Source organism: Calidris pugnax, unplaced genomic scaffold (genome assembly GCF_001431845.1).
Source record: "Calidris pugnax isolate Ruff unplaced genomic scaffold, ASM143184v1 scaffold20, whole genome shotgun sequence".
Taxonomy (NCBI): domain Eukaryota; kingdom Metazoa; phylum Chordata; class Aves; order Charadriiformes; family Scolopacidae; genus Calidris; species Calidris pugnax.
In genome coordinates, this window is record NW_015094510.1 from 21,873,702 (window position 1) to 21,888,538 (window position 14,837).

Sequence of the window (14,837 nt, forward strand, 5' to 3'; positions counted from 1 at the left end):
ACTGAATTCCAAATAATTTTGTGGATGAAATGCCATTTCGTGATTTTTTTGTAATACAGCTTTATTAAATACAATCAGAATTTAATGTACAAAGTGTAAAAATAATTTGAATTTGAAATATATACAGTACTGTACATGTGCATTTAGTACAATTTTCGGGGGTTTTGTCTTGGTAGCATTCTGCGGGCTGGTAACGAGTCCCCAGGTTCCTTTGTGTCTTCCTGAAAAGCCTGAGCTACTTCAGAACTGCCTTTTGATGAGTTATTTGCTTCCCTGGTAGACCTGGAACTATTTTTGGGTGAAAGATCATCAGAGAAATTAGTAGCTATTGTATCGCTGTTTTCATTTACATAGTCAATCTTCTTTTCCTCTGGTAAATTATTCATGAGTGCTTGTGTATTAATCATTGCAAGTTCTTCATCAGCAACGAGATCATTCTCAGAAAGATGGACCGTTTCTCTCGATTTTCTGCAGGGGGTGACATGCCCAATATTCCGATTTGTTTCCGTTGACGACTTGCTACCCTGTAAACCCAAACTTCGTGGAGGCTGAAATGCTTTTTTTAGCAATGGAGAAATGATTGAACAGATCGGTGTCAGTGGTGGAGGGGCGGGTACGCAGCTGAGGAACTCCATCGCTTTTCTCTTTTTGCTGTTTCTGGGATGGTCTTCATTACTTGTAGCAGGTGAAGGCGTTTTTGCTGACCCTTGTGCGAAGAGTTTCATATTGGGTGTGCTAGTTGACAAAGGGCTTGGATGCTTTATTTCAATTTTAGAAGAGATCTAGTTAAAAAGAGATAAGTTTTATGTTGAATAGAATGTCCTACCATCAGCTTCCTTGATAACTTCCGCAAAACGGGGGAAAAAACTTGGAAAAAAAAGCTATGTTATCATTCATGTCCAATTTAACTTTAGTTTGATACTTTCTGATGGTGACTAATATTATTCTTTCAAGTACTGATGCTTAATAATTACTGTTTACGTACACATTAAGACAGTACATTTACGTTCTGTTTCTGAGATCTAAGATAAATGTATGGGAATTTTCCTGTGCCAGATGGTAAGAAATCAAAGCTCTTATAATAAGGAGTTCTATGTCACTGGATATATCCTCAAGAGGTTGGTAAACAGGGAAAAAAGAAGACAAAAAGGGACAGGATATAGACCAAAAAACTTGAAGATAACAATACACACAAGGTAGACACTACACAGTAAATCATTCACACAAATGCTTTAATGTCTCACTTGTTTTAACTTGTTAATATATTTAATAAATTATATCAACTAAAACTTTAGAATTAAATATTACCACTCTCTCTGAAATGGAAAAGGATGACTTCTAAGCTTAAATTTAGTCCCAAGGAACTGATCTGGCATCAGGGTGTTTCCACCTCTCTCGCAACTAGTGGCAGGAAAAACTTTTGTGCTGTCTGCCCTCAGCACCCCACAGCAGGGACAACTTGCCACCAGCAGCCTTCACGGGAAACATGACTACTATTCAATTCCTTTTGTCAAGCCTGCTATAAAATGTAAATACTTGCTAGGATATACCTCTTCCCTTTTAAATCCTGGAAACAGCGAACAGTATCTAAGGAAAAAAGAACCAGGAGGTAAATTCTCTAAACAAGGGTAGGGACTGCAGAATGCCACCAAAGGAAAATTTACAGATCAAGGTTTTTCCTTCCCGTGACATCCATGTCAGATAATCTTCACAATGGGACCAAGCAGCAATACATCATCTACAGGGAAAGGATGGTGCATTTTACTCATATAAGATTCAGAATATTTAAAGTATGCTGTCAAAAACACAGGCCACAAGAGGAGGTTTTCATGTACTGCTTGGAGGAAGAATAGTCTCAGTTTCTCTTGGGGAATAATCCTAAACCCACACAGAGAAAGCCTCTAATCAGCTTGCACTGCCCTTAAGGGAACTCAAGGAGTGGACTGAGAACAGACACCATTCACCATTGTCAGTATAAAACCCGTATCCTTACTGTATGTACTGGCAGTATAAAGCCAATATTAAATACCAGATTCTTACCAAACTTTTATCCTCTGCATAAAGGCCTGAGCTGCAGGAAGGAGAGGGGCATTCCAAGACACATCTTTTAGGTAAACTGGGTGTGAGCAAGCGATTTCTTTGTAGCAACTTCATCAATTTACTTTCTGCATCAGAGCAAAAGGAGTCCACATTCTATAAAGGAGAACAGATTACAATGCAGAATAGTTGTTTTTCAAACCATGTAAGTACTACATGATCACAAACAAAGTATTTAGGACTTTGTTTTCTCATCATAATCCCACTAGAACTTTATTTTATATCAAACCAACAATTTAGAAGACTGCTGCGCTTTCCACGGAAAGAAATATCACACCTTCTTTTTATTGTTAACAAGAAAAAAAATCCTTTTGTATTTAAACTGTTTTTTTCAGTAAGAAGTGCAAATGCATGACCAAGACATGCTGTTTAGCACAGCTAAAAAATGGAAATAATAAAAAAATAAATGAATCCAGCAATCCGATACTTAAGGTGTTCAACTGAGCAAGGCAGTAAATTTCAACTTTTAAAAAGCTTGACCCAAACTGTCCATGACAGGTTCCCTATTGACAGGTGCCATGTTTTTGCTAACCAAAGAAGATTTGGTGGCACATCCTGAAGACAATGTTGGTTGAGCTGGATTAGATATTCAATAGGTGATATGGAGAGTCCTCAAGGAAAAGAGCATTAGCACCTTACTCCATCTCCTGCAAAATCCCCTCAAATTCAACATTATGTGTATTACTTGTTTCAAAGATTTGTTAGTACTAATGAACTTTTTGGTGAAGAATGTAACGCAGCAGTAACTAAAATTAATCATTTAACTATAAATTTACAGATTTACCTCTATCATACTTTTCAGTTCATTAACCTTCTCTTGAAGATAGTTTTCCTTTGGACTGGCTGAGAACACAGAAAGCTCTCCAGCCAAGAGCGTAGGGATTTCTGATCTGAATTCAGATTGCCACTGGAGGTTGCTTGCAGAAATGAACGAACAACGGACAACTATATCTTCAATAGCAAAGTGTCTGAGATCTGTCCAGATCTTTACTGCCACCAAATTATAGTTTTCATCAGATAAGTACACCATAGTAGCGAAACCTAAAAGCAAGAGAAAGTTTGAATTAAACCTTAAAACTTTAAATGAAGGTTGATCGTTGCAATTTGTAGCTATGAAAAAATCACATGGGTCTTGAAAGAGAATTGGTAAGTCTAGCATGGCTGCCTATCTGCACGCTAACAGATGTTTGATGCTTCATTCATATTCCACAATATCTCCCTGCTGATTACAGAAAACAATTTTAAGTCTGTGTTCCAGTGCTTAAAAACAATACTCCTGTGGTCCTGTGGTGAAGAGGGAGCTCACAGACATGCACGATGCTACTTCTGGGGCTGCTGAACACAGACGTGAGAACTTACTTAGGATCACAGAATGGTTTAGGTTGGAAGGGACCTTAAAGATCATCGAGTTCTAACCACCCTGCCATGGGCAGGGACACCTCCCACCAGACCAGGTTGCTCAAAGCCCCATCCAGCCTGGCCTTGAACACTTCCACGGATGGGGCATCCACACCTTCTCTGGGCAACCTGTTCCAGTGTCTCACCACTTATGGAAAACAAAATAAAGAAAAGCTTCTTTTGAGCTTGGATCCTTCCAATTTTTCTTCAGGAAAACAGAATTATCTGCCAGCATATCATGGTGATGGGCTGTATCAGCAGGTTTTCACAGGCCTGAGATGCAGGTACAACACCAAGATCATTTTGACTTTTGAAATAAAAAAAATATAGTGCTTACTCAATGGAGGACATGAATGTGGCCCACAACATACCTGTTCTGCTAACAGAAACTACAACTCCGACTAAATCAACTTCAGCACACGGTGGCTGAAAAGAAGGATCTGACAAACTGGTGAATTTTAGAGCCTTTCTTGGAAAGAAAATCTGTACCAGCATCTCCTGTGATACCTGAAGAAACACAAAATTTTTAAGTTTTTATGACACGCTTATCTACACTGAGATACATTTTATTGATACATCTTTATGCAGTTAAAGCACTTACTGATAGTTGTAGATACTGAGTTTTCTTTGTTGCTGTTAATTGTATGTTAATTGAATCTGATCTTCCTTTGAACTGTGATGTTAACAGCTGGTAGATTCTGAACCGACTGCCTTCCTTTAACAATGAACAAACATCTAGCAGTGGACGCCAGATACTCAGTATCACTCCTAACAATATGAAATTAAGATATATTAGCTGTGCAATACTAATTTGAAGGCTTTTAAACAAAAGAAATCAGCAACATACCCTCCCACCCAAGAGCCCCAAACCAAAACCCAAATAAAACCTGGAACATTAACAGGCAAGCTGGAGTACTGTTGTGAAACTCTTCAATTCTGTTATGTTGGCCATTTAACATGTTCAGATAAAAGTTATTCATAAGTTTCTAAGTACTAACCTTTATGTTTTTCTTGCTTTCTGTAGTCTACCACACATAATTTCCATACAGTAGACACGTCTCTTTTCGAATAACCGTTTTCTTCATGTTCTGCTGATTCTAAAGCCTTCTTGAATTCTTCCTGTATCTGACTTTGCTTTTTATCATTCATCAGCTGCCTGTAAGCATTCAAAGCTTTTAATTGGTCTTCACTGAGATATCCCTGTAACCAAGGGAAAAAGTATTCAGTATCTTTTTTATTAATTTTAAAAATCTTGACAGGATTTTTTTGGTAGCCTCTTTCTTAAGTTTTCATCCCTTATAAGCAATTTCTTGTTCAACTGATATACTCCTAGGACTTGAAATAAGGTATGTTAACACAACAGTCTTGACTGGTACTCAGCTGGTGCTCCATTGTCTAAGCACTACATTGCACACTGATCGTACGTGATAATTAGTGAGAAGCCAGCTTAAGAGTGCACAACTAAGATGAATATTTAATATAACAGGCATGCTTTTCTATTTCATAAGAAATATCAGAAAAAACTTCCATAAGAGGAAGAGTTGCACCTCTCTGCAGGTGGCTATTTCTGAGCTGACAGTGATTTACACTAAAATGTATCAGGGGCATTAACCCTTCTGACCAGGCCTTCAAGATCCAGATGCCTTTACATGTAGCACCACAGATATGTGTAACATTTTATCCAATGAAGTCACAGATCGTCTGGTTTTATAACAGTTAAGAATCCTGACTTGCAAAAGGCGAGGCATGCATTTAATTTTTAACAACTGGCAGGGACTAGTCGCCTGCATCTTTATTAACACAGGCATAAAGACTTCAAAATTGTGAAGACAATATAATAAAAGTTGTGACAATAAAATAAAAGTGGTGATGACAATGACAATATAATCATTCAAACACTTCAGTGAACTGTATGCAAGAATAAGCATGTGAAACTCAACACTTACAAGATGCATTTAGTTTTCTATAAGCAAGGCAAAGCAAAAAATTACAAGTAACATTAACTTTTAATAGTTAATAGCCTGGATTTTTATATCAAGAGAAAGTAGCATTCTGTTTTGCAATCCAAGATATTATTAACCTATTTCAACAACCCTTCATTAAAATAGTTTCAAAATTTTTGTTCTTCGTTTATTTAGCAATAAGCATGCAGTAGAAAATCTCAAAAGGCAGGAAAAATTAATAATAATTTAATGGTTGATTTTAGCAGGAGGTACTAAATTGTAAATTATTCCACAAGCATTTCAAAATTAGCCCAGTAGGATCTACAGTTACCTCCATATAAGCAGGATCAGACGTGTTCTGAATTGCTTCATAAAGTTCTGCACCATCTTGCAAATTATGGATCTGCTGTCTTGTGACTATGCGTGATCTCGGTGTTTTTCTGTTAGTTCTCTCTGTTGAAAAACAAGCCATAGTGTTGAGTACAACCAAAATGCTTTAAAAGTGAAAGACGGACATCGTTATGTCAGAGTGTTTGTGAGGAAAGATGCTCAGTCTTAGTGTTCGGGTCTACCGAGATACATCCTAAGCAGCGCCCACATTGGGGTGAAATACTGCACTGTTAGGGCTTTGAAGAGAAAGGAATTAACAATTCTACAATTTTGTAGCACTTCCCTGAGCATCAGCTCAATGGTAATTTTTTTAGTAGCCTGGCTACCGATACATTCAGGAAGAGTTTCCTAGATATATGCTTATTGGCTTGGCTTTGCAGTTAAGTATCTTGTACTGAAAGATCTTGACACATAGGAAGTAAAACACCTAAAGCAATACTACATGAAAACAACAACAACAAAGAAAACAACCCAACACCCTGTCTCTGCTTCTCTATCACCAGAGTAGTTTTTGCCAGTTCCTTTGAACTCTTCTGTAAATGCCAAAAAAACTTTTGTGTTCTTATTACATGTTCTGAAACAATGAAAGCTTTACCTTCATGCTTTTCATATTCTGCTTGGATTTTTGCAAACAGAGCTTCCAGTTTCTTTTGTTGATCCTCTGCATGCTTGGCAGCTTCCCTTTCTTCAGCGCGGCTGTTACGAAAAACGTATGAACCAGCTGACGTCTTTTCCATCCACTGAAATAAAAAGATTCAAATAAAACCCAGCCTTTTTTAAATGTTTAACTTCAGCTTCCTTCTAATACTCACTGTTAAGCAAAAATGCTTTCAAAAATAAACAGGCAGTAGTAGATCGTAAGTTTTTTCAGTATAATAGATAAAAGGAAAAACCCTACAGCATTGGTTGATAAATATTCACTTTAAAGATACACAGAAAGGAAGCGGTAGTCAAAACTGCATGATTTAACAGCTGAAGAAACCATAGCTTCTAGTAACAGGCATCACTGATGTAATTTAGTAGATAGCTGGATCCCACTGCTAGATACATTAAGATACCATCAAACTCAATGCTTAAAAATGTACCAGAACTGCATCTACCCAATTTTTCTTTCCACATCAACAGTACTGTCTAACATGCTACATTAGATGCTGTAAAATAACTATGATGTTGTTCTGCTGATGCTCTTAAACTTTTTCTGCCTGAAATGGTTCCGTAGCACTACAGCCTTGTCCACAACCCTGCCAGAACTGCCTTGCCTGATCTGAAGAGGCAGGAGCCAAACAAAGAGGTCACTGCTGCTGAAAGTGGTCCCTTCCCTTCCTCTTTGCTGCACAGTCTCATCTTCTCCTGGCACTGTCTTTAGCACGTGTCTGACCTCATCAGACCACATCAGTCTGTTAATTCAACAGACAGCAGTCTGTTGTGGTGGTGGTTTTTTGCGGTTTTTAAAAAATGTATTATTATTAGTTAGTTTGTTCTGGTTTAGTGAATTAGCTAAGCAACAGGATCAGGTGAGCTCCAGGTTTAGCACAGAATCATAGAGTCATAGAGTTGTCCAGGACCTCCAAAGGTCATCTAGTCCGACCTCCCCACAGTCAGCAGGGACACCCCCAACTAGACCAGGTTGCCCAGGGCCTCATCGAGCCTCTCCTTGAATATCTCCAGGGATGGGGCCTCAACCACCTCCCTGGGCAACCTGTTCCAGTGCTCCACCACCCTCACAGTAAAGAACTTTCTCCTGATCTCCAATCTAAATCTGCTCCCCTCCCCTCCTGCAGCTGCTGCTGCAGAGAAGCAGCAAAAGAGTATGATGAGAGCAGGATGAGGGAAGGCTGAAGGACGGATCTTTATGAGGCAGTGAATTGTTGAAACAGGCTCTGCCCACCTCATTAACCGCATGCCATGGATTTCCTACACTATTCCCAGTTTGACACCTTTAATTAGGGTTACTGTGATTCCTACAGTCCTTGACTCTTGAGGTAAAAGAAGAAAGACAGCCCAAGTCTTCTTATAATTTTGCTATGTTTGAGTAGGAGTCTCAGTGTTTTTAAAAATAATAATAATAATAATCTACATCAGCACATCAATCTCATACAAAGCACCACTTTCCCCCCCAGCCTGGAAACCACGTACTGCGAGGCGGTTACAGATTACAGTCCCCTTTCTGGGACCTAAATAAATGTTAGTTCTATCAGGCAGTCCACATAGTAAGTGCTGCAATTTCCCCCATTAAACTAACTCTCTAAGTATCAAAGCAATGATCCAAACCAAATATTGCTATTACATTTGCAGAATGCCTCCTACATCGACCAACAGTTCTATAAGGCTTTAGGAAGAAAGCAATGAAAAAAAAAAACCACCCGCCCTATATGTACATGCCAAGCGTAACATATTCTGGGAAAAGTTAACAAAATCTGGAAGTTGTGTCCTGGTGAAACTGTTAACGTTAAGAGGACTGATTACTAAATAAAAATAGTTTCTTTTTGTAGTTGATATTGTTATAAAAGAAAATACTTACCGTGAAGTCTGACCATATTTAAAACATCTGGATATCAAGTGGTATTTAAAAGATGTTCATTCTATTTTACACCATAATCACATTGTCTTTTCAGTACTATTTTTAAGTAATAGATCCTACATAATATAGCCAGCTAGATGTAAGAAAATGTAATATTACTAATGGTTATTAATATTTAACTTCTTTGCAGGGATATATATGTTAATGACAGAAAAAAATGGGTTTTACTTCTACTTGGAGTTGTAACCGTCAATGTTGTTTTTCTCCTTTAAAACAAAAGTGCTATGATTTTTAGATTAGAGAACTGAAATTCAATTATTTCTGGCTTTTTGAAGCTGAAAGCACAGCAAACCAGAAGATACTGAGCTCAAATTCAAATTCTTCTTACAGCAGGATACTCCAGTCCTGAAATATTAAATACATGCATGCTGCAAGAACCACTCCTGTTCATTTTACACATAATGGGACATTTTCTTAAATTTTTTAGCTCCCTATATTATGCCTGATTTGAGGAATGATGTAGCCATTAACTAATATAATTTAGATCTCATAGAACCTGTTAGATTCATAAAATACTCATATCATACCTGAATAGGGTAAGCTCTTTGAATAACCACATCAATACACCCCACTGCACCACCCTCACTGTAAAGCGATGACAAAGGCAAAGGGAAAGGTCTGGGATCCCGATGAAATCCGAGTTTTGCATTCCATCGCGCGCAGCGAGTGCTGTTTGCTGAAATCTGAACAAGTTACATGTTGAAGGATAAACTGTCACTGGTAGGTTAAAAAAATATCCAACTTATTACATCTAGAGGAAGGACTATTTTCACACTGACCTCACTAAGCATATCACATCTTTGCACCCCAATGTGTTACATTTTAATTTCACGGTTTCTTTTCACATTAAAGAATGTATTTTAAACAGGAACTAAAAATTTGATGAGTTAAAATTCTCTGGGAAATGAGCATCTATGAGATCAGCCATTGCTTTTAGCAGAAGAGCAAAATTTTTATGCTGAAACTTCACCCAACACTTTAATCATCCTCAAACAAGTCAAGACTCTCCTCCCCAAGCCCACCCTCTGATGACCTGTTTTTTTCCCCCCATTCTTCCTCCAACTTCTGTATTGTCTGTGATGGATAAATACTTTTGCAAGTTGGTGCTTAACCAAATTAAAGAGCTGAAACTGTCAAAACTCACAGCAAAACTTGGCAGAATTGTGTATTATAACAGTGTCAGCTGCCTTGTGTCATATCTTACAAATCTGGTTATTAAACTTCGACAAAACTTTGTCTGTTCATAAAGCCCTGGCAAATTTATTTCTGTTTGCAAAACGTGGCTCAACTAAATAGCATCTATCACATCTCTTGGTCACATCCAGTCAAGCTGAACTAATATTTTGGTTTACCTTTAACATAAGGGAATCTGGGGCTTCCAGTGGCGTACATCCATTTGGAGAGCCAACGAGTTCTGCTCCATGCACTATGATCTTCTGACCAACAGTCAGCCTTCTTCTACGTAAGAAAGCTTTGAGAGGTGGATCCAGAAGAGCTCTAATCCCATACCAGCCATCAGTAACTTCAATGATTGCTGCTGCTTTTTTACTTTCCACATTCTTATTGCTACTGGTAGGAGATACAACGGTGTTTAGCGATATGATTTTAGAAATGCACAGTACAAGGGTTTTACCTGCTGCATCATCTCTTTCTGTTATTTTTTTGATTGCTGATCGTTTACTTTTATCAACTTCCAAATCATACCTACAAAAAAGAATTCATGATGCTTTGTTAAAGCTAACAAAATCCATCACATTGATTAAGCAATAGTTTGCTACAATTGCTTTTAAGGAAAATCAATCTACATGATTAAGTACCACTGTAGCCAAGCAAATGTTATCTGAATTTTTGCAAATAACATGCACTACAATTTTAATATTGATAGGCCTAGCTTTAACAATATAAGCATTATGATAAGCAATAAATGCAAGGCAGAGGTGCTTATTTTGTAATATGAACTAGAAAGCACACAGTACCACAAATTACAACTCCAAATACATTGCTATACACATACCTATATTTCAGCTGCAACAGCACTGTTTCTGGTGTCAAGCATCTGTTTGCAAATTCATGTGGAAAAGATACTTCCATGGCTGCCAGTTTCCATACAATCCACCTGTAGTGATTGTAAACCCAGGCCTCTGTTATTAGCTTGGGATCCACACCAGGAGTGTCACAGAGGGCTCTGCAGATAAATTGTTAATAAATTAACCTGAAATCCACTGTAAGTTTTTCCTCACCTATTTTTCTCTAGCATTGTATTCGGTGTATATACACAGGCAGCATTAACAACGGAATATTTATTACAGAGAAAACAGGAAGGTTACATTCCATAACCCGATCTGATTATGGAAGTTCTGTCCTTATACACCCTGGCAGCATGAACTTGAAATGGAGACTTAGAGCCCTAGCAGCAGCTCCAGGGACAGGCCCCATCTTCTTCATGCAGTTATACACAGAGCACGGAGGGACAGAGGTGTCCTCTATTCCCTTCCAGCCCTGAAATTTACCATTTCTTTCATGAGTTCATTACAATCCATCCCACTCTACTTCGCAGTTTCTAGAGTTGCAGTTTGAGTGTTTTCTTTTTGAGTTGTTTTTTTTCTTTTAAGCATGCACGTGGACAACACATTTCAAAGAACTTCCAGTTGCTATTGAAGAACTTTCTTCTCTCCATTGAGTGACCACTCAAATGAACTTTCATTCCGTGTGGAGTCCAAGCTGTACCATCGTGACCCGCATGAGCTGGGTTAGAAACATCTATTTTTTTCTAGCTCTCTCAGTCACTAGGAAGGCTATTTTCTTTCAGGAGGAAGAGAAAGAATTAGACCAGAGATTCAAATAGCTAAGCCATTAGACTGATCAGAACAAAAGATAACTCCTATTAAAAAGTCAATTTCCAACTTGTCAGAAAGCCTCGTGAAGATTTTAAGGAACTGTATTGCAGTTGAGAGAACAAAAGTAACATTTTAAAAGCCAAAAAATCATATATAGGAAGGAAAAAAGCAGGTATGACCATCATGTTGCTTAGATCTCTTCTGTTCTCTCTTCTGATCTCTTTCTGATTCTGTGATTCTGTTGTACTAATAATTAATCTCAAACTTTAGGAGATACTCTGTGATCTTTCGTGAAGGATATTGCAATTCAGGAGTTAATCTTGAACTGAGTTTTGTCTTTAAGATCCTAAACACAGATGACTAAATGAAGAAATATATATTCTTGTTGATCGAGATTCAGTTAATATACTTAAAAAGATAAAAAGACTGATTCAGCCGACCAGAAGTATTTATTCTCAACCATATGCTTTAACATATAATAAACCCAGACAAGATACAGGAATTGAAGGCAACCTCTTGAAGAACAAACACTACAAATTGCTGGAGAGCATATCTGGTATTCAGATCAGGTGAACACTGCCACCCAGGGCAGGTGCTGCCACCAAAACCACTGTGGTTATTTTGGGATGCTGAATAACCCAGAATGTATGTTGGTGGTTTCTCTCTGCTGCTTCTGAAAAATAAATGTGGGGAAAGCCATCTATCTGATGGCCTGACCGCAGAACCAGGAGCACATCTGAAAACTATTATTAAGACAAGCGGCCTCTGTAACAAGAAGTTGGACTGTCTAAAAAGCCCAACATTTGGCACATCTTGGCATAAGATGTTTTATGCAAATACTTTAATACCTTTCCCACTCACAGGAAAATTGTGTGAAATTAATCAAGATTATCTCCAACATGCCTAAGCAGCAGACTGCAGACACACCGATCCAGAGATGGATGCTTTGTTCCCAGAGATCTACTGCTTCTTCCCAAAAGCAACCTCAAACCTCATGTTTCCTATTAATTTGTGTAGTGGCTTTCCTCGTCAGCTTCGAAATAGCAGGTTTACCTAAGAAAAGTGACCAGCATGCTTTCTAAAATGCACACAACTCCAGAACACTGACATGTAGGCAAGAGGCCCTGCACTGTAACTGCATGTGGATGAACATCCCAGACAGTCCTTTAGGCATCTGCCATAAATGCTCTGTAGGAACGTTTCATCTAGCAAGGTACATCCCCAAAACGTTCAACCATCGCGTCATCACTGGAGGGAAACACAGAACCAGGGATGGTATTGCCCCCTCAGGGCTTCCTCCCATGGGACTTTTCCAACCAGTATTGGTAACTAAACAAAATGGTAGAGTGCTGAATTAACAGAAAACAGTAATACTTTTCTAGACTATTTACACTGCTGAAGAATCCCCGGAAATTTTCTAAATTGACTTTGTATGCTTTCTTTAAAGGTCAGTGAAGATCACTAACAACATCAGTCTACACAGTAAATGTACAGCCCTACAGTACCTTCATTTGCAGTAACAAAGATGTACTAAAAACTGCACAGAAGGAAAGAAGTCAGAGGTTTAAAATACATCACAAAGATTTACTCTAGGGGATGAAAGAATCACTAACCAATAAATAGCATACTTGCCTCAAGTACATAAGTATTAGTACCTGTAAAACTCCTTTTTTCCAGCTTTTCCCTCATCTGTAGGTATTAGCCAACCTCCATCAGCAAGCTGTATCCCATTTCCAGCTAATAAATACTCCTTACTGAAAAAGTCTTTGAGGAGAAACTGGAAAGATTCCGCGTTTGTGCTGTTCACTTGTACGCAATGTTTTGAAACGCCGTATGTATAAAGCTGCAAAAAATCAGATGAAAAAGACAAAATAATGACAATACAGCAAGAATCCAGCTAAGAGTTTTTATACGTAATGTTATAAATTCAAATAGGCTGAGGCAACTTTTGCCTGACATTGTCTTTTGCATGTAATCTAAGCAGAATGGAGGAATTCCCAGCAATTATTTTAGCAGAACAGCAGCATCACATTGTGCTTTAAAAGCGTTTAAAAAAATTCAATAGGTTTGTACCTTCACTGTGTCAAAAGCAAGAGGCTTTTGATATAGACTTACACAAGCTTAAGTTTTAACTGTTGTCTTAAAAAGCTCTTCATGTGGGTTAAAAGTCAATAGCAACTATAACTGGTGGATTTTTTCCTTATTTGATACTTCTCTTCTTTGATTGTAAGACTGTAGAGTCCATTATTATGACTTTTATTATTTGGAATAGTCTTAAAAACTCTGGCAAAGCTTCTTAACAACTGTAGCAACTGGTGTAACAGCTACTGTAAATACTTATCTCAAACCTGAAGAATGTATCTATTCAAAAGCTACTGAGTTTTTGTTTGCTTGTTGTAAGGAACAGACCCTGGGAAAGACACGCAGTAAAAAGACATCAACATACCTCTTCTGTAGAATAAAAACTCGGAGATTTCTCTTCTACTGCAGTTTTCAGAGAGATTCTATTTCTTGCTGTCGTTTTAATGACATAAAGACTGCCTGGCTGTGAGCTAATATTTTGCCTATACTTCTTTTTAATTCTCATTTCCTGCAGATCTCTGGCACAGCGGAGATTTGTCATCATCTTGTTCATAGCTGCAAAACAACCCAACCAAACAACCCAAACCATCAAAACCTTTTTACAGTAGATATCGACTTAAGATATACAGCCACACTATAAAAGCAGATTCAAATAAGCATATTTTCTAAGCCACTCTAAATATTCAAACTTTAATGCATTTAAAAAGCAGAGTTTACTGAAGATATTTAAATAATATCTAAATGAAATTAATGATATGAAATGAATATGAATATATAATTCCCTGCACTAAACTTAAATCCACATGTTTTTCTCCTCAGACTGAACTCTATCTTCAAAGAAAACTTCAAATGAACAGAAATTAGTTCATGATGACTACAAAGTCTGCAATCCTGAGATTTTGGCCTGTAAATACGGGATCTAATTCTGCAAACGTTCATGCACCTGTTCAAACACACACCATGAGTGCTTCTGAAAAACAAATCCAGATAATTTGATTGTAATAGTTACAGAAATCACACACACTGGAACACTCAAGAGAGCTCAGAAGGCAAAAGCCCACATGCTAAAATCAAACAGTTGAGCATTTAAACTCTGCCTCTTTGAAAATGACACTATCAGCCTGTTACAGGCTGTTGTAGGTTAAGCCTACATTTTAATTAGAAAACAGAATTAAAACAACCTTCTATAAAAGTGAATGAAGTATATTAAGGTTTCTAGAATATTTTACTTAATAGGCAGAGAAAATCAAGTATCAAATGAAACATAAACCTTCTTGTTTCTGAAGCACTGTGTGAGAACAATTTTTTCATGTTCTTAGTTAACTTCGGAGATGAACTGCGTATGTTTTATAGGAGTGCAATATAGGTTATTAGGAAAATAATTATTTGCTAATTTTCCTGCCAAAAAGAAAAAGCTTAAAAAGAAGCTTCTTTTTATTTAAAAAAAGAAGTCTGGCAAAATATACAAAACCCTTAAAGGTTCAATTTTGATATTCACAATTCTGGTAT

General features: G+C 37.6%; 1 protein-coding gene across 1 annotated transcript in view; it reads right to left on the reverse strand.

Moving 5' to 3' along the window:
• Positions 1 to 128: 128 nt before the first annotated feature.
• The window catches only part of BRCA2 (breast cancer 2), a 35,205-nt gene continuing 20,496 nt past the window's right edge, over positions 129 to 14,837 (reverse strand). Inside the window, exons 15-27 of the mRNA XM_014966075.1 lie at positions 13,693 to 13,883; positions 12,902 to 13,089; positions 10,424 to 10,594; positions 9,762 to 10,113; positions 8,937 to 9,092; positions 6,424 to 6,568; positions 5,770 to 5,891; positions 4,494 to 4,695; positions 4,097 to 4,263; positions 3,867 to 4,002; positions 2,882 to 3,138; positions 2,041 to 2,193; positions 129 to 782 (exon numbers count right to left, since the gene is read on the reverse strand). Coding sequence (XP_014821561.1) covers positions 144 to 782; positions 2,041 to 2,193; positions 2,882 to 3,138; positions 3,867 to 4,002; positions 4,097 to 4,263; positions 4,494 to 4,695; positions 5,770 to 5,891; positions 6,424 to 6,568; positions 8,937 to 9,092; positions 9,762 to 10,113; positions 10,424 to 10,594; positions 12,902 to 13,089; positions 13,693 to 13,883 — 2,879 coding nt within the window. The 3' untranslated portion in view covers positions 129 to 143. The remainder of the gene's footprint in view (positions 783 to 2,040; positions 2,194 to 2,881; positions 3,139 to 3,866; positions 4,003 to 4,096; positions 4,264 to 4,493; positions 4,696 to 5,769; positions 5,892 to 6,423; positions 6,569 to 8,936; positions 9,093 to 9,761; positions 10,114 to 10,423; positions 10,595 to 12,901; positions 13,090 to 13,692; positions 13,884 to 14,837) is intronic.